The sequence below is a fragment of the Rissa tridactyla genome, chromosome 12, assembly GCF_028500815.1.
Source record: "Rissa tridactyla isolate bRisTri1 chromosome 12, bRisTri1.patW.cur.20221130, whole genome shotgun sequence".
In the NCBI taxonomy this organism is placed as follows: Eukaryota; Metazoa; Chordata; class Aves; order Charadriiformes; family Laridae; genus Rissa; species Rissa tridactyla.
The window spans coordinates 11,236,213-11,258,184 of record NC_071477.1 but is presented as its reverse complement, the minus strand read 5'-3'; the positions used below and the strand labels follow the sequence as shown (position 1 = coordinate 11,258,184).

General features: G+C 43.6%; 1 protein-coding gene across 1 annotated transcript; it reads right to left on the bottom strand.

Annotated features, from left to right (window-relative positions):
• Positions 1–860: 860 nt before the first annotated feature.
• YWHAB (tyrosine 3-monooxygenase/tryptophan 5-monooxygenase activation protein beta) lies at positions 861–13,386 on the bottom strand. The gene is made up of 6 exons (XM_054218519.1): positions 11,465–13,386; positions 6,869–7,169; positions 5,801–5,924; positions 4,597–4,760; positions 3,196–3,291; positions 861–2,716 (listed from the first exon to the last, which is right to left on the bottom strand). The coding sequence occupies exons 2-6, from the start codon at positions 7,160–7,162 to the stop codon at positions 2,660–2,662; spliced, it is 735 nt and encodes a 244-aa protein (XP_054074494.1). The 5' UTR covers positions 7,163–7,169; positions 11,465–13,386; the 3' UTR covers positions 861–2,659.
• Between the last annotated feature and the right edge of the window lie 8,586 nt (positions 13,387–21,972).

The window sequence follows — 21,972 nt, the reverse complement described above, 5'->3', positions numbered from 1 at the left end:
CAAAGTAGCAGTTATTACAGACCTAAACAGAAGGACCACCATTTGAAGCCATGGCACAGGACAGATTAGGGCTTGATCAGCAGCCAGTGAGATTTTGGTGTAACGCCTTTGCAGTGCTCGATCTAAAGTAGTTGAGAGACATCATCCACTGAGCACAGTTCTGTATTGCCTCACTGCAAGTGGGAGGCTCCCAGAGCAGGCAGGACACTTGCTTCCAGCCAACCTCCTCGGTGCTTTTAGGGTGACTGGTACCAACTAACCTGGCTCTGGCTACCCATCTCTTAAAGCACTTTATTTCCAGGAGGAGACCTCCACTTCAATGTGCTTTTACACTCCCAGTAGTGCGCTTGCACCACCATCCGAGCAGAGCGGTTACCCGGAGCGTCGGCAGGGTGTAGCTCACCAGAGCAGGCGGCTGTGCGGGAGACTGACGGAGGGCCAGCAGAAGAGCTAATCCGGCGTTCCCAAGGGTGCATTTAAAGGATTCCCTCAGGAAAAACCTTTAAATGTAACCGCCAGGCTTTTCTCATGCATGCCATGTCCAACCCTACAATGTGCAGTGACTCACAGCAAGTTAAGTAGATATTTATAGCTGCATTTCTTTGAAGTCTCGCAATGACACTATATTGTAAGTATGACCTCAACAGCAACGAAGAGAAGCAGCGTTCTCTACTACAAATCTGGGAGGGTGTACGGGAAAGTCTCCCTGCAAAGGAATGAGTAATTAAGTATTAGTACCATTTGGAAACCATGAATCAACTCACACAAACCAAGATCTGGGCATTTAATAAAGTAAATGGTGATTTTACTACCACGAGTTTTTTTGCCACTGGTATGGCAAAGATAACAGACACAAACAACTGATAAAATTTTTTTTTATTATTCACTTTTGAATTCTTTTACACTTTCCTGATTATTTCGTGTAAGGTGAAACTAGAACTGTTTAAAAGACATACACAAATCTAGTACATCAATAACCAGGTATTTCTTTTTGCTATACTATTCTCACAACCACGTGTGTGCTAGGCAATATAACCGTCACAGAAGCAAACTTTAGGCAGAATACTGGTCAGTAAAAACAAAGCGAAAAGAGCTACCAGATATACAGACAGGCTCGGTTCCACATTCACTACTGCATTTATCAAGCGCCAAGTATTAACTGCACAATTTGTTCAGCTAGTAGAGGGGAGTTTTAAAATCAGTGCATGAAATTCTCTTCAGCAGACAGATGGACAGACAAACAGATGGATCCTATACCTAAGTGGAATGTGAAGGCAGGGGGATGAGACCGCGAGACTGATAGGTGACTATTCCTAATCTTTTCCACTGCATTATTCACGCAACTCTTATTAGGTTTGCTTTAATGGGACATGTTTGAAACGTAACTAGGTGAGGACGTCTGGAGCTCAAATATCACAAGTTACAAGCGTTGCGAATGTGTAGGTCTGCATTCCAGTACAATAAATGGGAAATCCTGAATATTTGAGACAGATCCTAGTACTACCAAAAAAAAATGGCAGACAAGAGCTGAAGACTGCAACAGCACTGGCAGCTCTCAAACATCCAAGAAAGAAACCTGTCCTCGAGCAGGCTCAGGTCTCACCCACCATCCTGACATCACCCCTAATCAAAGAAAGGATGACGCGTACGTGGGAGTCCAAAATTGCTTTAATGGAGTTTAAACAGGTGAGAGGGTCAAGGATGAACAGAGTCCAGTGGGTTACTTAAGTTTGCAGGATAAATTCAAAACAGGAATACCATGGAGATTTCAATTCAGCTAAGAGTAAAGTAATGCAAAAGCGGGAGATCACTTCATGGTATCATCCAAACTAATAAGGCCATTCAAAAAATTGAATCTTCTCCGATTGCAAGTCCATGGTAGCGAACCAAGAATTCTCACTACTGAAGAATATCTAAGGTATAATTAGGTACGTTATTGCTGTGGGAAGGGGCTTAGTCATGCATGTTGTATGAGCATGAAAGCGCTTTTAGAAGTCAAATCCCAGTTATCTGCCAGTGTAAAGAGTTTGGAAATCGAGCTGCTAACTCCCCCATCGCCCTCCTCCGCCCGCAAACAAACCCCATCCCCAGAAAGACAGGATTGACAAAGTGAGCTTTTGACTGAAAGCGGTGCCTCAGACTTGGTTACAAATGTCTACAGAGTGTGCCTGGTAAACTAACCCATAGCAGTGTCACTAACTGGAATGCCATACATCGGATTGTTTTCCTTCCATGCCCCAGTGTCACAATAGAATCTCTATAACTTTCTGTACAACTTTACAAGAGAATTGTACTTCGACTATTTTGGTGCCAAATTAAGCTCGCCAGAGTTACATAATTGATGTCTACTTTTCTACCAATAAGAGTTTTGTAAAGTCAATTGCGATCACAAAACCCATAATCACAGTGTTCAGTTAAAAATATAAACACGGTAATCATAACTGTAAATGTTCAGAATAGGAAAGTTCGGAATGCCATTATAATAACCGACCTCCGCTTTAAGTACACAAAACACCAACCAACCGTTTTTACCCCACAGACAGTTTTTGCTACGTTGAGGTTGTGAAAGTCGATGTACTATTCTTTTTGCTTGTCGCACAAAGGGATATATGTGTAGGATACAGGGTGACATTGAACATATAGTGAAGCGTGACAGCCATTAGTTCTCTCCCTCCCCAGCATCCCCTTCATCTCCCTGGTTTTCCGACGTCCATAGCTGTAAGAAAACACAAACACACGTTTATGCTGAGGGCAGGCAGTTAATCACAACTGTCAGGAAAGGGAAGACGGCATTATTAGCAGTAGCTGTGCAATTTTCTCAGCCAAGAGCAACACAGAACTGAACTTAACAGTAAAGATAAAGAATAATGAACTAGGAAACGGACAACTAAAAGGCCAGAAGAAGTCTGCAAGCTCAACACAACAACAAGCTGGCTGTTGACAACAGACAAACTGCACTTTCTCTTACAAAAAAGCTGAGTTTGTTACAGTGGTTAACAAGTGATCTCAGGTTTAAACAAGCAAGTCTAACCGGTGTGGTTACAAAAAGCAGTGCAGTTAAGACACACAGTTAATGCCTCAAAAAAGGCTTTTAATGGCACAGAACTGCCTAAGTTGCTGAGTCCCACTTAGTGGAGTCCTGCAGCCTAAAGAATGAAGAGCACACAGTGCCGTGGTTTGCCCCGTGATACTTACAGTGAGGTTGTCCCTAAGCAGCTGCATGATCAGAGTGCTGTCTTTGTACGACTCTTCATTCAGCGTGTCCAGCTCTGCTATCGCTTCATCAAATGCCTAAAAATACGCAAGACTTTCACACTCTGCTCTCTGAATTCACCTCTGCTTACACACAGCTTACAAATTTGCCACATTACTATGCAAATCCTGTGACAAAAGCTTCCAGTATTTTTCTTTTCCACCAAGAGAAGAAATGTAAACCAAAGGGAGCACCAAAACACTAGACAACCGGTGGGAAAACAGAAGTCTTCAGGGGACCCAGATGAAAGCCTAGAACGACTTCACTACCGTGCCAACAGCAAGGAGTGAAGAAGCAAATGCACTCTCCATCATACTGAAAAATGATTCACACAGGTCTAAGAACAACACTTAAAAGCAACAGTTTCATTAAAAATGAAGGTCTCACTGGTCCAAATTGGCAGTAAAAGACAAAGGTAACATTTGGTATATATATCATACATGAGTAAGTAGGCAAGAAAATGGAAGACATGGGTATTTTGACAGTGGGTGGAAGGTTTTGGATTTCTTTTCAATACAGCACAGGAAATCAGATTAGACATTAATAAAGGCATTCTCCCCATCAATCTGTTACACATGACAACCCATGCAGCAATCTTCAGAGCTGCAAGCCACGAATAAGTGCTATTTCTTCATTCAGGTTTCAAACAGATGTAAGCATATTAACTAAAAAAGAAGGAACAGCAGTAGCATTTTACACAGCAAAACGTCACTTCTGTTACGAAACATTACTGAAGCGCATATTAAGAACACAAAGATTCACCTAATGCAGTATTATTCAAGTTACTACTGACAATTTTCACAGATGTAAAAAGCTCTGTTTTAGAAGGCTCTAAAGCCTATTTTAGGGAGAAGGAGGCTAAGGAAAAAAGTGACTAGCTATTTGCTCGGTACAACCCATCACACAAGCTCTTTTTGGAGAGGCAGGTACACACGCACGCAGATACACAAGGGCGTTTAGGGCTACAACCATAGTCACAAAGACAACACTTCATGTATTCGCTAAGTGTTCAAATTCAAGTCAGTATTTCACTTCAGAAGTGCTAAATTAATCAAGTTTCAAATTTGACACAAGTGCATTCCAAGAGAATAACCTGGACATAAGAAGAGGCACTTTGTCTCCCCTTTCATGGGATCAACTGCATTAGCAAATTAGCTTTTCTTAAAGGTAAGATAGCTTAACTAACTTACCTGAAAATATACTATGATGACAATAGTTTAAAGATGACAGCATTTTAAAGGAATTTTATATGCAAAAGCGTAATCATCCACAAAGTGCTGCTGCAACTGTGTAATTATCTCCTTAGCATCCACAACAAATGGTAATATGAAGAGTCTGCTTACCGTCTTTGCCAGATTACAGGCTTTTTCAGGAGAATTTAGTATCTCATAGTAGAAGACAGAGAAATTTAGAGCCAAACCAAGTCGAATGGGATGTGTTGGCTGCATCTCTTTCTTGCTAATTTCAAATGCCTCCTGGTAAGCTTGCTGAGAGTTTGCTACCGTTGCTGCAAGAAGTAATTACAATCATATTAGTGCACAGTACACCACTGTACTTCATGGGGGAAACGATTATAATTTTGGTCTAGATTATGCCACCAGGAATTCATACAATTACATACACACAGACACTTCTTTCAGTGTTTTTAGACGTAAAAGCCTACCACTGGGTGAGCTATTAAAGCAGAAATATTTGTTCAGTTAAAGCTTTGAGATACAGAAATTAAGTTCAACATTTTAATAGAGACTTAAAATGAAATTTGTTCAAAATAAATTCCAACCAATCTTAATACATACAAGCTCTACCTAAGTCAAAGCGTACTGCGATTAAACACTCACTTCCAGCCTAGCTGAAGAAGCATTAGTTCTGAATTATAAATCCAGAAAAAACCATACGGGGAAGAAGAGGTATCTAAATTACCTATTTAAACTTAAGGAAACATTTAGCAGGTAGATCATGAACTTTATATTTCACTTTGGGGTTTCAGAGGAAAAACAACAGTCCCTTCCTGGCTAATGGGTAATAATAAGCTCCAGAATGGCATCAAACTAAATTTGCCAGACGTGGACTACATCAGACACTCCACAGGAATTCAGGCACAGTTCAGCATTGCTTTAACATTTCGGGATTAATTGACTTAGGACCAGTAACCCAACATCCCATATCTGCATGCAGAAAGCTTGCAAACAGCAAAGACTCGTGAGCTAAATTCATAGTTTAAACAAGAGATGACAGGAACAAAGCATTCTCCAGGAGAAAAAGACACATTCTCCAGAGAATGGATTTTACACTGCCAAATATGCCTGAGAATCAGTCGCTGAGGTTGGGGCTGCAAGCAGAATTTGACTGGTTTAATGAACGTCTGTGAATCATTTCTATTAATTTCAGTGAAGTCTTTCTCTAAAAGCGACTTGCACTGTACTTCAATACTACAGAGCAGTAGCGAAAAGAAATAAATACTTAATATTAGGGCAAAAGAACACAAGTATTTTTTATAGTTTATTCTGCTCAGCCCTCAGCAGAATGAGAGACTTCATCTCTACTTACTTTGCTTATTGTCCCCAGATGCCACCTCTGAGAGGTATCTGTAGTAATCGCCTTTCATTTTCAAATAGAAGACCTTGCTTTCTGGCTGCGTGGCATTGACAATAAGGTATTTATCCAGGAGTTCCTGTGAAAGGAAATATCAACTTTTTTCTCCCCCCGAAGTCATAAAAATAATGTCTGAATCAGAGCCTGCGTTACAATGGTAAGCATGAACTGTTAAAACACATTAACAATGACTTATACTCATGTGTTAATCACTTTGCCTACTGTTGTCTAAACTCAGGGGAAAAAAAAAAAAAAAAAAAAAAACAACAACGAAACTACTTGCAACCTAATTCCTGGAAAGCAGAGAACTTGCTGTGTTGAGGCTACCCACAACCCCCTCCTGCAGAATCTAATGGCTATCAGGGCTTAAGACTGCAGAGATTTTCCTTGAAATAAACTGATGCAAACCTGTGTCCACAACCAAGTCAACACAAAGCCGCAGCCTGGCATTAGCACAAGCCTGGTTGCTTTTCCTGCCACAAACTTGAATTCTACACAAAGCAGTGAAATTATCCGCAGCAAACTGGTTCTATCTGTGACTGCAGCATTCAGAAAGAGATGCACAGACTGACAGCAACTTCTCATGACTGATTTTTAAAACCAGTTTGCAGGAAGAAGTACACATCTTCTCCATCCAAAAAGAAAAAGAAAGTACTAAACCAGCCTCAGGATGTCAGCATTCATTCACGACAGAATTTAAATGGTAGGCCTTTTAGCAAAACTCATGCCAATGCCCCAGATCTAAGTTTGTTTTCATGGTGACCCCCAGCCAGCAGCTAGGGGTCTTCAACATTGCCTTGTTTGTTTCTCTCTATTAAAAAAACACAAATGCTCTTTTATAACAAATTCCCTAAGAAACAAACTGGATGACTCAGGAGCTAGAATTGGACCCAAGCATGTGGCTATGCAAAATTATTCCCCTGCTAAGGTGCTGCAGTGTCTACAGCACTAGTAAGATTTCTTAAGCCTCCCTGAAGAATGCTGCAGTACTAACTACTGTTATTTTTGCTGTTGGATGATTACCAGAACATCATTGCAGATATCCTGCAATTCAGCCTCAATTTTCTCACGATATTCTCTTCCCATCTGCTGTTTCTTCTCATTCCTCTCTGTTTTCTGTTCAATGCTGGAAATTACACGCCAGGACGAGCGACGGGCACCGACCACATTCTTGTAGGCAACTGAGAGTAGATTCCTTTCTTCATTGGACAGTTCATGTCCCTGCTCGGTGACAGCCTTCATAGCAGCAGCCATGTCATCGTAACGCTCAGCCTGTTCAGCCAGTTTGGCTTTCTGTACCAACTCACTTTTATCCATGGCTTTCCTGTAATTAGTGGGGGATAAAAATAGAGAAAAACATCTCTTGATTCTCTGCACTGTGGAAGTTAGTGTTGAAGGGTGAAGCAGAACTCACAGTCACTAATAAGTAGGAAATCTATCAACTCTAATAAAGTGACGTCAAAGGCTTCTTTTTAAAAATTTATTTGACCTTTTGCCAAATATTTGTAATTTCCGTGTGTATGTAACTAATCACAATCCTGAAGATATGGAAGCATTATTCTTCAAAACGCAGCAAAATTCCTATTGGCATTAAGCACAGCACATCAGCATGTTCCCTATGTAAATCCCTCCCCTTCCCTATACTGGCCACAGCCCAGCCTGGGAGATGCTGCGTGTTCTAACTCAGAAACCACCACTTTGGGTTGGCTTTCAGTGGGTTTTTTTTGGTTTTGTTGTCTTGTTTTGTTTTTTTTCTTTCATTTGTTTTCCCCCACTATTATCCAACAGCAACTACCCCGGAGCACTGAAGCACTGGACAGCACCAAATGGCACTGAAGATCTTTTGCACACTACAGGAGATGTAGTTGTTGGCAACTATGGAAAATACATTTATACTGTTCTGCCAGAAAACTGGGCGGTTTTCTACCTGCATCAATGTACATGTAATAGACAATTCTACACAGCTAGGACGGCTGCAGCCTCAGGTTTTCAAAACCTTCTAAATAACATGGACATTCAAAAAACCCGAATGGGATGTGGCCCACGGGATGGTCACTACTGCAAAACTAATTGCTTATACGGAAACCACTTGTTTATCATTTCTGATAATGCAGTTTAGCAACCGAAGCCAAGAAAAACACATCGCATGAGCACAAGGCCCCTGAAGAGCTTAAGCAATGAAAAATGAAGTTAGTAAGGAACGTGCCACTGAGGCAGCTTGAGTGTTGCTTACTTCTACAAGACAATGCTAACATATAGTTAAGTCAGCCATTGAGCTACCAACCTTATACTCAACCACCTAGGCCCAGGTTCACAGGAGAATTTAAACAAGTTTCTTTGCCTTTATCAAAGTAAGTGGTACCTCACAAACTCCCAGACGCCCCAAATTCAACTGTAAAATTTCTTCAGGGGCATAGGTTTACTTCTGGACAGACCCAGGACTGTAATTATTGGCAGTACCGAGCAATAACGTTTCTCTCCTACTTCCTAAATCCCAACCAGGACTCTCACTGTCCAGATGAGGAGTTTTCAGGCTGAGACCTAACAGCCTAAGAACAACTTCCAAAAGAACAATAAAAAGCAAACAAGTACAGTAAGCTCACAACTGTCTTTCATAGGCTTCTGTTCATTAGACAAACATCTACAGCCCTATTAGAAAGAACCAATAGGCTGAAAGCGATTGCTGTAGCCTTCTCCCTGGCTCTCTCCTTTGAAGATCCCAGTCTGACAGGCTCCTGATGGAGAACGTCTCGCACACACTGCTCAGCTTGTATTTTAATCCAAGTATCACCTACCACTATTATACAGGGAAACTAGCCCCCTATACTAAATCCTTAACCAGCACAACGAGATGCAGACCCAAATTCCCATCATGAGTATGAACAGCTTCAGAGTTTCAAGGACGGACTCCTAACTACAAAATTATTTTGAGATGAGCATATTCAATCCGTCCTCCTGAGGATACTCCACTTCAGCAAAAAAAAAAAATAAAAATCACCCAAGAAATCAAGCCAAACATTGCTATTTCACATGAAAGTTCCTGAAGTAAACACAGCAACCAAATGTCCTACCTGCTATATCTTTTCAAGTCACACTCGCTCCTGCTTGCGTTTGATCCTTTGTAGATCTAGCCTAATGCATTCATCCACGAAAGGCACTCAAGTAAGGATATGCAATGCTAAAACCAGCCTCCGGGAAAGAGACCTCTTGCAGACTCGTAAGTAAAGTTGGGCTGCAGTTCAGTTCCATCTCAAATAACTGCCATAAACTAGTGGATTCTGGCATATATTAAAAGGTGACACACAGACTTCAGATCGAAGCCCTCAACAAGACAGAATGACTGTGGGTAGTAGTGTGACAAGTTCTTGTAAGGCATGATTAATTTGGCTCTCTCTTGCCCAAGAGGCTTTTACCACGGGGATATGCTATATTATCATTGGCTTCTGCAGATTTATCAAAAGGATAGCTCCTGAGGATGGAAAGGCATAAGTGGAATTTGTGATGTGCATTTTTTTTCTCCCTACTCTGAAGTGTATCACAATACCAATGCATAACAAGCCTAAGGAAATCATCAGACCGTTTACCATTGATAGAACCCATCCCACTTTTCACTGTTGAGTCTATCAAACCTCGTAAACCATTCCCTTAACTCAGCACTAAATTTAGACTATGTGCTTAGCGCAGGAAGTAATTTGTGAGTGGCATTTCTCTACTCACTCAACTAAAATCTGAACATGAACAAAGTACACCTGAAGAATGCTTTTTAAGTTACAAGAGCCAACTTTAAAGAACCGGCCATTTAAACAAAACAGTTTCAGAGCAGTTCTAGTTTCCCCGCAGTCTGCACAGCTCCAAGAAGCATTTCCACTGCAACTGTCTTATCTTCTCTTTTCTTCTTATGGAATGTGATTATTATGTAGAAAAAGCCTGCTTGTTGAAGTCCAGAGGCAAGTAGCTCCAACAGAATTTACATTTTGCCACTGAAGGGTCAGTTTTATCTTTGATCTGCACTTTGCCAATAGCGGTCAAATTTGTAGACAAGTAATCTGTGCAGAATTATGTTTACAAAAATATAGAGTTTAGTTTAGAGATGGTGCAGAGTTTGTTTTATCAAGCTCACTGACATATTTATCTTTAGATGCAAGTCAGTTCACAGCAGTCAATGGGTTCATATAAGGACACATGAAGGAAATCACAGAGGGAACTGCAAGGGCATAAAGACCTAGTGGACAAAAGAGATCCAAAAACCAGTTTAACATATCAATTATACAGGCAAAATATCAGCACAAAGCATTTGAATGTTGTTCCTCACCAAACAACTTTCCTTAGTAATGTAACTAATTTATGCACATCTTACATGTAATTCAAACTGATTACTGAAGATGGAGTTCCTCTGAACTTCACTGGCTTAGTTTTGACATAAAAATTCAGTATACAGGAGCTTGAGCTGTGTAGTTAACTCATCTTAATACCCGTACTGTTAGCAGGTTTGCTATGAAACACAAAGTATTATTCAATAACATGGATTTAACAGAACTTAAATGCAGTAAGAAAATCATTGTCCACACCAAAAATACCTGCAATAGACAAAAAGCCTACCATTATTTCGTTCACAGGGTGGTGCATAAAGGAACACTTAAAATCCTTATTGGATTCTCCATTGCTTACCTTGTTAGAAGCCTGGAGAGAGCTTTGCAGAGCTATGCTGGCTTGAGCTCCAAAAGAGGGAAGTGTTTGCCAGAAGGAAAAAAGATACAAGGAAAGGAGTGATGTTTGAAAAGGCAAAGAAGCAACTATCAGTTATAACTGGTCCCTCCCATAGAGGGGATGAAAGCCACGCTCTAACAATGGATCAGTGTGCCACAGGCTGAAACAAGCAAAGCCTACAGCTAAAAATACTCCTAGGCCACAAACAGAAGCCATCTAACAAAGGTTACCTGCAGCTAGGAGCAAAACACACAGAGGTGACGAACGGGAGGCCGACAGGAACGATCTATTCTAGCACTAAGGAAGCCATGCCATGTCGGCAAGGGGGAAAGAGGGAAGATGGAGAAAGGAGCGGAGACGTGCAGATCACAGCCATGGAGGAGTCCTGACAATTGCCTGCTCTACGCAGAAGATTCTCATATTACATGCGTTAACACATTTCAAATTCTTAAGATTCTGTCTTCTTAAGAATCTGTCAAATCACAACTTAGTAGCCCTCCAAAAAGAAGTGGCTGGACACTATTTACAATAAGGAATGCCAACCACTAGCCAGCAGTTGCAGCCAATAGTACCAGCTGCCAGAAATTTGAATCACCCTAAATCCCACGCTCGAAATGTAATTTTTTTTATTATTATTTTTTTCTCTACCTCCCATACAGCCTCAGTTCTTTCAATCTCCCTTACAAATGCAGAATAGCACGTATACAGGTACTAAAAGTTACAAGTGCTTACTTCCAGCCCCCAGAAAAGCTTTACACCTGTGTAGACAAGACTCTGAAACATATTACAAAGCATCAAAGGTAAAGAAGCGAAGGTCAGAACCAGTAAAACACAGTAGTTTGTAACTGCCTTGCTACTTTTAGTGGAAGAGGCAGAAAGAAGGGGATGGTGCGACCATCCTGGGAACAGCACCTGAAGTCAGTACGCCCACGGATCTTTCAAGAGTGGATGGACACAGAGAACTGGAGGTTTACATCTCAGTACCAGCTGAGGAGTAAAACATACAGATAACGGTCTTCAGAAGACTGCAGGAGCTCGAGAACTACATCTTACTGCTCAGCAGTTACTACATCTGCTTCGTGGCCTTTATCATTTCCAATCTCGGTGAGCTGTTTAGGACAAAGCCAAAAGAGATCAGAAGTAACTGTGTTTAAAGTCTGCAGAAATCAAACAAAAACTGACACTGAAAAAAAATCTGGCTTATGTAACATATTGAACTGACAAGACAATACTAATAAGCCTACGATGGCCTGAAGTCTGCTGCTCTCAATGACCTGTTCTTCTGATGCTAATTAAGTAATTGATTTTTGTGTACTGTTTTTCTCTTTATAGCAAGCATTAGAATCTATCAGACAAACACTTCCACTTTGTAAAAAAATTGGAGTAAAAGCAGTGTGGTTACCGGTTTGATGTACTGGTCCCTAATGAGTCAAGTAGAGATGCAGGTTAAGAGAGCCACGTGTTTCACGGTGAGAAATGAATGTAAAATCAGATTTGGTGAAATGGGATGCAATCGTACTTCTCAGCCACGAACTCTGTGAGTCCATTCAAATTATAACAGGAAAAGCAGCAGACTGGTACAGAATTTGTAGTTCAATCTTCCAACAATCTGCGAACACACCCTATTTGATTTCTGGATAGGCAAATCATTCCGAAATTAAACATTCACATGAGGTAAGTGGTATTTCAAGTTACAGTTCTATAATTACAGAGTAAGAGCTTTGGAGATACTAGTTCTAAAACAAATGGAAAATCCTTCTCCAAAATTCAGGTACACACACACTGACACAAGAATCTGCATGATGTTGATGGCATTCACTGTCAAGTAGACATTGCTCCCAGTAGATATTCTTTACAGGAAAGGAACCAACTCTCTTCAAATGGAGTGCAAGGAACCTTCCTTGCTTTATTGTAGTACTAGGCATTTGACTTCATTAGTTGCGTTTCTCTATTTTGGTTCCCTCAAAGGCTACCATATACTGTTAAATAACTGATTAGAAAACGAACGTGTCTGGTGAGATCTGAACAGTGAAATCTTCCACAACCGTAAAGAGCAAGTTCAGTAAAATATACTGCAAACACAATGAGGGAAAAAGGAAAATGACTTCATAGTTGTGATATTCTTGCTGACCTTGTGCAGCACGTAACTTTAGCCTCCTCTGCATCTACTGATTAACCGTATGCCCTGGCCTTCAGCTCAAATCTTTATGCAAATGTTCAGATAAAATTAACATTCTATGAAGCCGTGCCTAAACACGCGCTGGCCATCTTCTGCCATCATTACTTACTGCTTCCTAAAACTGACCAATATAATTTTTGAATAAAACGACATTCAACGGTTTTCAATCTCAACAGACAATTGTTAAATTTCTATGACAAGCAGAAATAGTATGTAGGGATACCGATATTGTATGGACAACTTAAATTTAGTGACAGTAGTAGCCTTATTCTTCACGTCATTTAAACGAGGGACTGCAGGCTGAAAAGCACTGCACTGCTACATACCTATGGCACTTCGCACAGGAGAGTGGCAGGTGGAGACAAGCACGCAGTTCCAAAGTACAATATACTTACATGGTAACACCTTTTTGTTTCAACTAGCAGAATTGTTTTTGGCTAGAGTCCAGGTGGAAATAGTGAGTTATCCCAAAAAATCTTCCCCCAGGCATAAAGTTCATGCCAAACTAATGTATTCATATCACAAGTAAATCGCTTTTGTTAATAATAAACTGAGAGTATTTATATTACAGGGTGGGGCAAAAAGTGTGGCCATATAAAAGACACACTACTATAACGCCTAGTCTTATTGGGATGTATTAGGATACCAGACAGATTAGAGCGCTAGCTTTTTACCTCATTATTCAAATAATTATTTACTTAACTCCTCCTCATCTGAGTTTATTCACATGCAGCACAAAAAGCTGCATACTGGCAAAGGCCTGCTTAGAAAAAAAAAAAAAGACTCAACATCAAAATAGCAGAGATCAGAACATGCGGTACTGACATAATGAGGTTGAGAAAACTGCACTAGGCCCATCTGTGCAACGAGCCTATCACTTTATCGGTACCAATTTAATAAACAAAATATTATACAGGGTTCATTTTTGCAGTCCTTTAACATGAAGGGTGAAAAAGGCACGAGCATTCTTTCTTTTTTTCTTTTCTAGAACAGTTTATGTCTCATTATTATTTTAAAACAAAAACAAGATTTTCTTTTAATAAAGAAGTATTAAAATTTCTGACTGAGGTGTCCTGCAGCAGCGAATGTGTAAAGACACAAATATTCCCACAGCCACTGAAGTTACAAAACTGTACAAATGTTCTCAACCTCTTTGATATTTTTATGTAGGAATTTAGCTTTTATGGTGCTGGATGATGTGCAATTGGTTTTCCTACCACCAGAAAAGTTATTTTAACTATTAACAAGGAATTTAGCTGGAAGCAATCGATTTATATTGTTATCTTTGCATTTGATGCATTTTTTGCTCCCATATGCTAACACAGGGAGTGTACGCCACTGACATTTGATCATCTCAGTTAATATCTGATTATACCTACCTCAAATAAAACCTATGGTGGTTAGTTTGGGGTTACTGCCCAGCCTTCTTGTGGGCTGGGGCTGACTTGAAGCAACCTTCTTTCCCTCTGGAGTCCTCCCTAAACACACCTCTATTCCCAAAAGGACCCAAGTCATCAAAACTGGAAGATAACAATAAAATCGTTTTGTTTCCTTCTAAAGCGCTCCCGGCATTGCTGTGATCGCCTCTGCTCCTAGGTGAGCAGGCTCAGACCGACCGGCACGGAAAGGGCCCCGCATTTCGGCTGGGCACAGCGCTCCCGCTCTGGTGAAGCCGGGGGTCGCCCCAAGCCCTCTCCCCATACGGTGTGCTGGAGGCCTGGGCCGTGACCGGCACCGGCCCTGCCCCGTGGCGGGGCTCACCTCCCTATCTCCCCGGCGGTCGGGCAGGGGAGCCCTTCACGGTACAGGTGTGCGCGGCCGGCCTCGCCCTCCGGGGGAGCCCGTGACTCACCCCGGGCGGGGCAGGGCCGGCCGCTCGGGGAGGGGGCGGCACCGCCCGCCGGGGCTCCGCAGCGGCAGCCGAGGAAGGGTCACACCGTTACTCGGAGCGCGGAGGAGGGAGGCAGGCAGCCCCCGCGGCCTCCGACGCCCCTCCCCGCCGCGGGGCTGCGCCGGCCCGGCTGGGGGCGGGGGGGGGGGGAGGGGGGCGGGAAGGGCAGGCCGGGGAAGCCTTCCCCGCACGCTCCCGCGGGGCCGCGGCGGCCCAACCCCAGCGGCGGGGAAAAGAGGGCGGGGGGAAGCCCGGGCGGTGGCGGCGGGGAGCGGCCCGGGACCCTCACCTGGCGGGGCGGCGGCCTGGATCCCGGCGGGCGAGGCGACTGGGAGCGCGGCGGCCGCTCGGCGCACGCACACACACCCTGCGGCGTTGCGGACCCGCTTCCGGCCGCGCCGACACGCCCCTTCCGGCGCCAGGGGGCGCCACCGCCCCTCCCGCCTCCCCATTGGGCCGCCGGGCGCCGCACGGCTCCCGGTTGCCGTAGCGACGGGGGGGGGGGGGCGGGCTGAACCCTCTCCGTTCTCCCCGGCACACCCGCCTCCATGGGGGGAGCCGGGCGCGTCCCCCCCGCGATGTGCCAGCTCCCGCCATCCCGTCAGTCCCCGCCGTCCCCTGAGTCCCCGCCGTCCCCTCAAACCCCCTGAGCCCCCCCACGGTCGCCTCAGGCCCCTCAGCAGCCACCACCCCCTCAGCCCCCCCAGCAGTCACCATCCCCTCAGCCTCCGCCATCCCCTCAGCCCCCTCGGCTCCATCGCCCAGTGCCCGGCGGAGGGAGCTGGGCCAGGCCGGGGGAAGCACGGCTCTCCTGAGCGTGGCAGTCCCACAGGGGGCCCGAGGTAGCCAAAGGCCTGGTGGCCCCCGCCTGCTGCGTGAACCCACCCCAGGCTGCAGAGCAGGGAGGGCCTGCTTATTCTGTCACACCTTGTCACTCTTTAGACGGTGAGCTCTTTGTCTTGTTTGAGCTCGTGTCACACACGTAGGGCAATCCCTGATGCGTTCCTGGCCAATGCTGCAATAACGAGGTGGGTGGGTTTCTAGGGCAGAGAGCCGCGCTGGCTGGGAAGCGCAGCAACTTCTCCAGCAACCAGAAAACAGCATTTCTGGTTTTCTTCCCATTTCTCAGTACCGTTCTCTGGCTGAACCTCACGATAAGGGACGTCTCCGCAGACCACAGACAGTGGGTGCCATTCTGCGCTCTGTCATATCAGTAAAAGTTCACAAATACTTTGAATTGCAAGGTCACCTTTAAACACTGTTCTAGTAGTGGCTCCTCCCTACAATTTAAATTGCATGTTTTCACTGAAAAAACAAGATCCTTGTCAGCTAGATAAGTTTTATGCAAGTGTAATAAATGACATTTATTATAGAAATGGAGAGAGAGTGAGCATTTTTGGGGCATGAGGAAAAGTCTAGCTTGGTCTCCAAGAAGGAATCCAAGGAAAAAGAGTTCTATTTTATAATCCTTTTGGATAGGAACTGACTGAACACACAACCCACCCGCTCCCAAGTCTCAAGTTTACAGCAGCACCGCTTGTCAAAGCGTTATTATTGGGGCTGAAAGGCAGCCTCTTCAATTACAGTATCTTGGAGCCCAATTTTCTCTTACACTTTCAGATACAATCCTGGTCCTGTCAAAGTCACTCTCAGATTCCTTTTCGGTGATGGAAGGACTTCATTAGTTTCCTGCTTAGCCTTGGTCCAAAGGTTAATTACTTGTGGAAAGTCAGGAGGAAAATTACTTGGCATCCACAAGTTATCTTAAGCTGCAAACACTGATTCAGCTAGATCAGTTGTTGTCATCTCTCTCTCTCTCTGTCTTGTTTTTTTCTTTTCTGGGCTAAACTTGTTTTTTCCCCTGATGTTCTCCATAGCCCCTATTCTCCAGGTTTACACCTGGACTGTTCCCAGTGTTCCTGCTGAGGCCTTGGGAGTGCTGATTCACAGCAGAATTCCTTACATTCAGCACTCCTTTCATGTATATCTGCATACAGTCCTGGGTTTGCAGAAGTGTGCTGTCGACGCCTGTTCATTTTGTTGCCTGCTGTACCTCCCTCGACCTTCCCTCCTCGCTGCCTGCTCCAGCTCCTCACTGCCCTGCCCGTGTTGTCGCGGCTCAAGGCTCCTGCTTCCAGCGAGGTGCACCCAGCTCCCTTCATGCTGCTCCTCCAACTTGTCCAGATCAAATTCCGACCAGCACCTCCGAAGTGCTTGCTGGTAACCCTTCTTCGCCGGTATTTTTGGACCATGCATTCTCCATCCCACTATCCAGGCAGAGCAGTTCAGCGCTGTGTAGGCACAGAGGTGAAAATACCACCTTCTGCTTTTACAGAGCACACTGCTGCTCCTGACACTGGGTGCCTGTTGGGCCAGAGGCCACCGAGAGACAACTCTTAATAATACAGTTCATTCCTCTGTGAGCTCGTCCTACTCTGGGGTCTTGCTAGTCCTTGTATGCCTGGCTCGGTGGGAGAGATAAGAAATGTGTCCTGCAGTTTCTCCAGGCACAGAAGGGTAAAGGCTGGAACTAACACCAAAAACCTCAGCTCTGAAACATGTCGCAACCACAGCAAGTGTTTTAAGTGTCACCTTTCAGAGGAGGAAGCACAGATCGGCTTGAGGCGTCTCAAAGCATCTGAGACAGGAGATCCAAACCTTTGTGAAGGAACAGCCCTTATCTCAGGGACAGACTCGATCCATGAATAAACAAGTTCAGCACAGAGAGCAACCTACCTGGCTCTCCGGTAGCAGACGCACTGCTCTGCGTTTTCCTGGAGACACTCTTCAGGTAAATAAGCACGAAGAGCAAATCGTATTTGACTTTAGCAGCGTTAACCCCACCGTGGCTCTGGGGGGGGGGTGCAGAACGCCTGCGCTGAGGGCACACTTGTTGGCCTGCTCACCGGGAGCTGCAGGCAGGCGCCGAGTAAAACCACAAGGACGAAAAGCACAGGATTCTGCTCAAAAAAAGGAGACAGCTCGTGGCTGAGAAGGAGTCCTCTCGTTTGAGGAGTGGTTCATTACAAGAACTGAGACCCATGCTCTTTCCTGGCCACATAATAGGCTTCACTTGTAGAAGAAGCCTCTGCAGACAGCTGAGGTGTGCAAGGACGGTTTGTTCCTGTCTTCAAAATGCTTCTCTAGCATTAATTTACTTAGCATCGGTAATAGTTGAAAGAAGCGGAACAACCTCTTTGTCAAAGGCGGCCTGTTGCCGAACAAGGAGGGCTGGTTCTGCTCCCTCTGCAAGCAGCCCCCCTGCAGTTGTTCCCAGCAGATGGCACAAGTGCTGCTTCCATTGCTGCTCCAAACAGCAGGTACCTGCCCTCAGGGGTCCGGCTTCTGGCACAAGAAGAGACTTGTAGCAAAATGTTGTATTTAAATCGATAAACTTTCGTTCAGAAATAAAATCCTGATGAGTTGCTCAATTTTCGTAATTTTTTTCCGTCATTTTTTGCTGAAAGAGAGAGATGTCAGGTGATGTGGATACCAGAAGCAGACAGTTGATGGCACTGCACGATCACTGTGTCCCTGCAATCGATGTCTCCCTGGCCACCCAACAGCCTTTCTCTGAATGAAAAGGGAAGGTGTTACACTTTCATGCTGTAGGAAAAACACTCACAAAATGTAATCGTTACCTATCAAGCAGACTTTATTTCTGTCTTCTTCTGTTACTTATTTTCTCTATCTTCTGCTCTATGTATGAGAGTCTACAGCCTGGACGTTTCAGTTGTTCTTGAGCTGGATCTCACAGATCACTAAATAATGTATTAGGTGATGGATCCCAAATGGAATTAGCGTAGCGGTCTGTGACAGCTGTCGTGGCTGCCCTGCTGGAACTGGTGGCTGGGATGGCCAGCAGAAGTCTGGTCTGAAATTAAGAATTTCATCAATTGTCAGGGCTGGTTGTGGTGCTGCTTTGAACTGTACATGATGGAGTTAAGGAAGCAACACAGAACACACAGAAAGGAAAACAATCGGTATTTTTTTCATTAATATTTCTACAATGGGAAATAAAAAAAGCCTCAAGGGAAGAATTTCTACATTTCATGTCTGTCTTGTATTTTCTCTGTACATAAACTGTGACATTACAGACAGCTGCGATGAAGTTAAAACTAAAATTAGGTTAGTTAGAATTAAATTTACAACCAAACTGGGATCAGGGATAAACATCTTGCAGAGGATAGAATTAATATTAGCATTATTGTTAACTTTAATTAAAGCAATATTTAAAGCAAAGAGCAGCAGGTTTTCCTCATGGACCCTGCCAGCTAAATGCTAGACTAAATAATACTTTGTTTGGGCATCTTTCAGTTCTTCCTTCTGTCCAAGGAATGCAAGTGGGTTAGTACAGCTTTTCTATTAAATGCAATTTGGACTGAAGTCAAATGGCTATTTTAATTTTGAAGGTGTTTAGAGGTCTGAAGGTGACTTTAGAGAACAGAGTTAAGAGCATAATTGCAAAGCAACAAAGCAACATATAAGAAGAAACTGTGAGAGCATGAAAATATAAATGACATAAACAGCATTAAATAGTGTGTTGGGAAATATGGGTAGAAGAAATGCCTTGGATGGGATAGGAATTCAGTTCCAGGAATGCAATTTTGGCAGTAGCGTCCCAAACAGAGAATGCTATTTCTGGGGAAATGCACTGAACTCTGGGTCATGGATTAAACTCAGGTAATTTATGTTCAGCTCGTAAATAGTGGCAGTGCAAAAAACCAAGCAGAAATGGAACCGAATATATTGCTGTGACTTTTGTAGCCGTTGAGACCTGTAGAGCTGTCGTGTACATCTGATGCCAGGTAATGCCTAAAAAAAAGTTCCAGGCAAGGAACACATAGCAAGCCCTTCAAAGCTGCCAACTCAACGACCTTAAGGAAATCCAGTTTCAAAGCAGCATGTTAAGAGAGGTATGAAGAGGTAATTTCCCAAGGCCTGATCTTTATTTATTAGCTGTTTCTGACAAGCCCTAAAGAAAGGCAAATGTCTTGATATTTTGAAATTGCATGGCAAGCGTTCATTTTATAGGAAACTCTGATCTTTAGGAAATACCAATACTATTCCATTTCCTGATTTCTCATTCTTTTTCTCCCTTGGTATTTAATACCAGTCTGCTGCATAGCTCTTCCAAGCCGGTGTCGGTTCCAGGGCTTGGCTGCCTGGGGCTCGCAGAGCTCCAGCTTCCTCAGAACCAGCTATCTTCCAGCTTCCTTTGAAGTGCGATTTCTGCTAGAAAAGTAGCTATGGAAGAAATATACCTCCATGTTGTAATCACAGTTAGGTCTGTTAAAATGGTGATAATATTTCACCCCTCAGCGGGTGCAGGTCAGCTGGACCTCTTCCTGGGGAGACGCAGCCAAAGGAAAAACCTCCATTTGGCAGGAGGATGGGTCCCTTTGGGGTTCGATGAGATCAACTTAGACAAGTCTGGGCCCCTTATGGCAAATATGGGAGAAACCTCTCCCTAATGCACGGAGTGATGGAGCTCCTTCTTTGGTATAAAGCCTTGGGGAGCCTGGCATGATGTTTTCTCTGAATTTCTCTGGGGAAGGGCAGCTTCTCTCACAGCAATATGTACCTGTTTCAGGCCATACTTCAAAGTTAAACCTGCTTTTTTGGTGTTTGCTTTGCTCCTTTTAAATAGAAACTATCTGAAGGCTTAAAAATTGGAAGCTTAAAGAGCTATGCAAGCTGCCTGGAGCTCTGAAGAGTTTCTTTATAATCAGAATAAATGCATGAAATATTTAGCCTTCATCCTGTGCAAACCATGGCTTTCAAAAAAGAATTTACAGCACAGGGTGGGGTTTTATCTGCTCCTAAATAGGACAACAATTTCCCTCCTTCCATTTCTACCCCAAATCTCAAATTCCAGTGTGCAATGAATCAATTGCAGAAGAGGAGATGACCGTTCCTGTGCAAATGACTCTCAAAAAGTTCATTTTTCTCAGAGAAGTCAGGGTGAGAGCTCTGAAGCAGCACGTCTCCAACTGGATTTCTGTTCTTTATTCTCCTTTGTGGTTCAAGATGTCTTTTTCTTAATAAGCACCTACCACTAGACCACTGATAGTTTAACAGTCCACAGCTTCCAGGGAAATGCTTACCAGCGGTCAGAGCTGGAAAATAACTCAGAGGATGGCATAGGTCTGATAAAAGGATTAATAAATCACAGCACCGAGAGCCGTGAGTTGTTTTGTCTGACACTGGCACTAAGGATTATTTCCTATATTCAGTGCTCTTAATTGCTTTTTCTCCCCAGAAGTTCAGTGTGTAGCTCTGGGATAGGCTTTCTAGAGCTTTCCCAAGCAAACTGAACTAGATTTCTTCCTAATTTATATTTAAACTCTGCTCTTTAGAGCAGACTCTTGTGTTTGAGGTAGACTGATTGGACTGATAAACACAGAGGCTATGGGATGGCACCTTTTCACACTTCCATCATGGCAAAATCAGAATATTTTTGCAGGATGAAACTGCAAACAGTTCCAACCTAGCTCTGCTATTCCACTTTTCTTGGAATTGTTCCGTCTGTTTCTCTGAAAATGAAAGTCTGTTTTTACTCCTGCCACCTGCTATTTCCATATGCAAAAGCTGTTTTGTTATAATGAAGGTACCGTTTCTCCCAAGGGCAAACTAAGGACATTTCATCACACCCATCTTCCTGAAATTTCAGTAACCAAATTCAATATGTTACTAGAATGGATCTACTTTTTTCACAGAATGGTAAAGTCTTTCGGGGAAACCTCAAGTTCTGTCTGTGGGTATTTACAAAACAAAATGTCACCTCCCTGCTGAACTGTAAGACAGTCTCATCTGGCAAAACAAGGACGAGAAACCAAAACCAAGATTCACTTTAGCTTTGAGGTTTCTCTAGTGACAAGCATTTGGAAACCAGGGTATGATTTCCAAGCACAGACCATATTTTTATCCCAGGCACAAGCGAAGAACACTGTGACCCAAAAGTTCCTTCTTGGCAACTTCTTGATGAGAACGGTGGGACAGTTGAGGTGGCCTGAGCTTTGTCTTCTGTGCAAGTCAGCTTTTGCACATTCACTTGTGTTTTTTAAGAAACAATTTAAACTGCCCTTTGACTCTAGGAGAAACTCCCCAAATGAGTCATTTTTGACACCTGCCTTTTAATGAACCCCTTAACATCACGAGCACTGTTCTCCCAACAGTATGGGGTAGTCCCACTTTCCAGGAGGAGAGCAAGGAAAAAGTCAGTGGGGCTGCTCACGGGCCACCCGAGTTTCCTCAGCAGGATTCCTAGGTGAGAAACAGGGAAAATTGATCCTCCTCTTCGCTTTTGTATAGATGAAAAAATTGTAACCCAGCAGAGAGCATACTCTG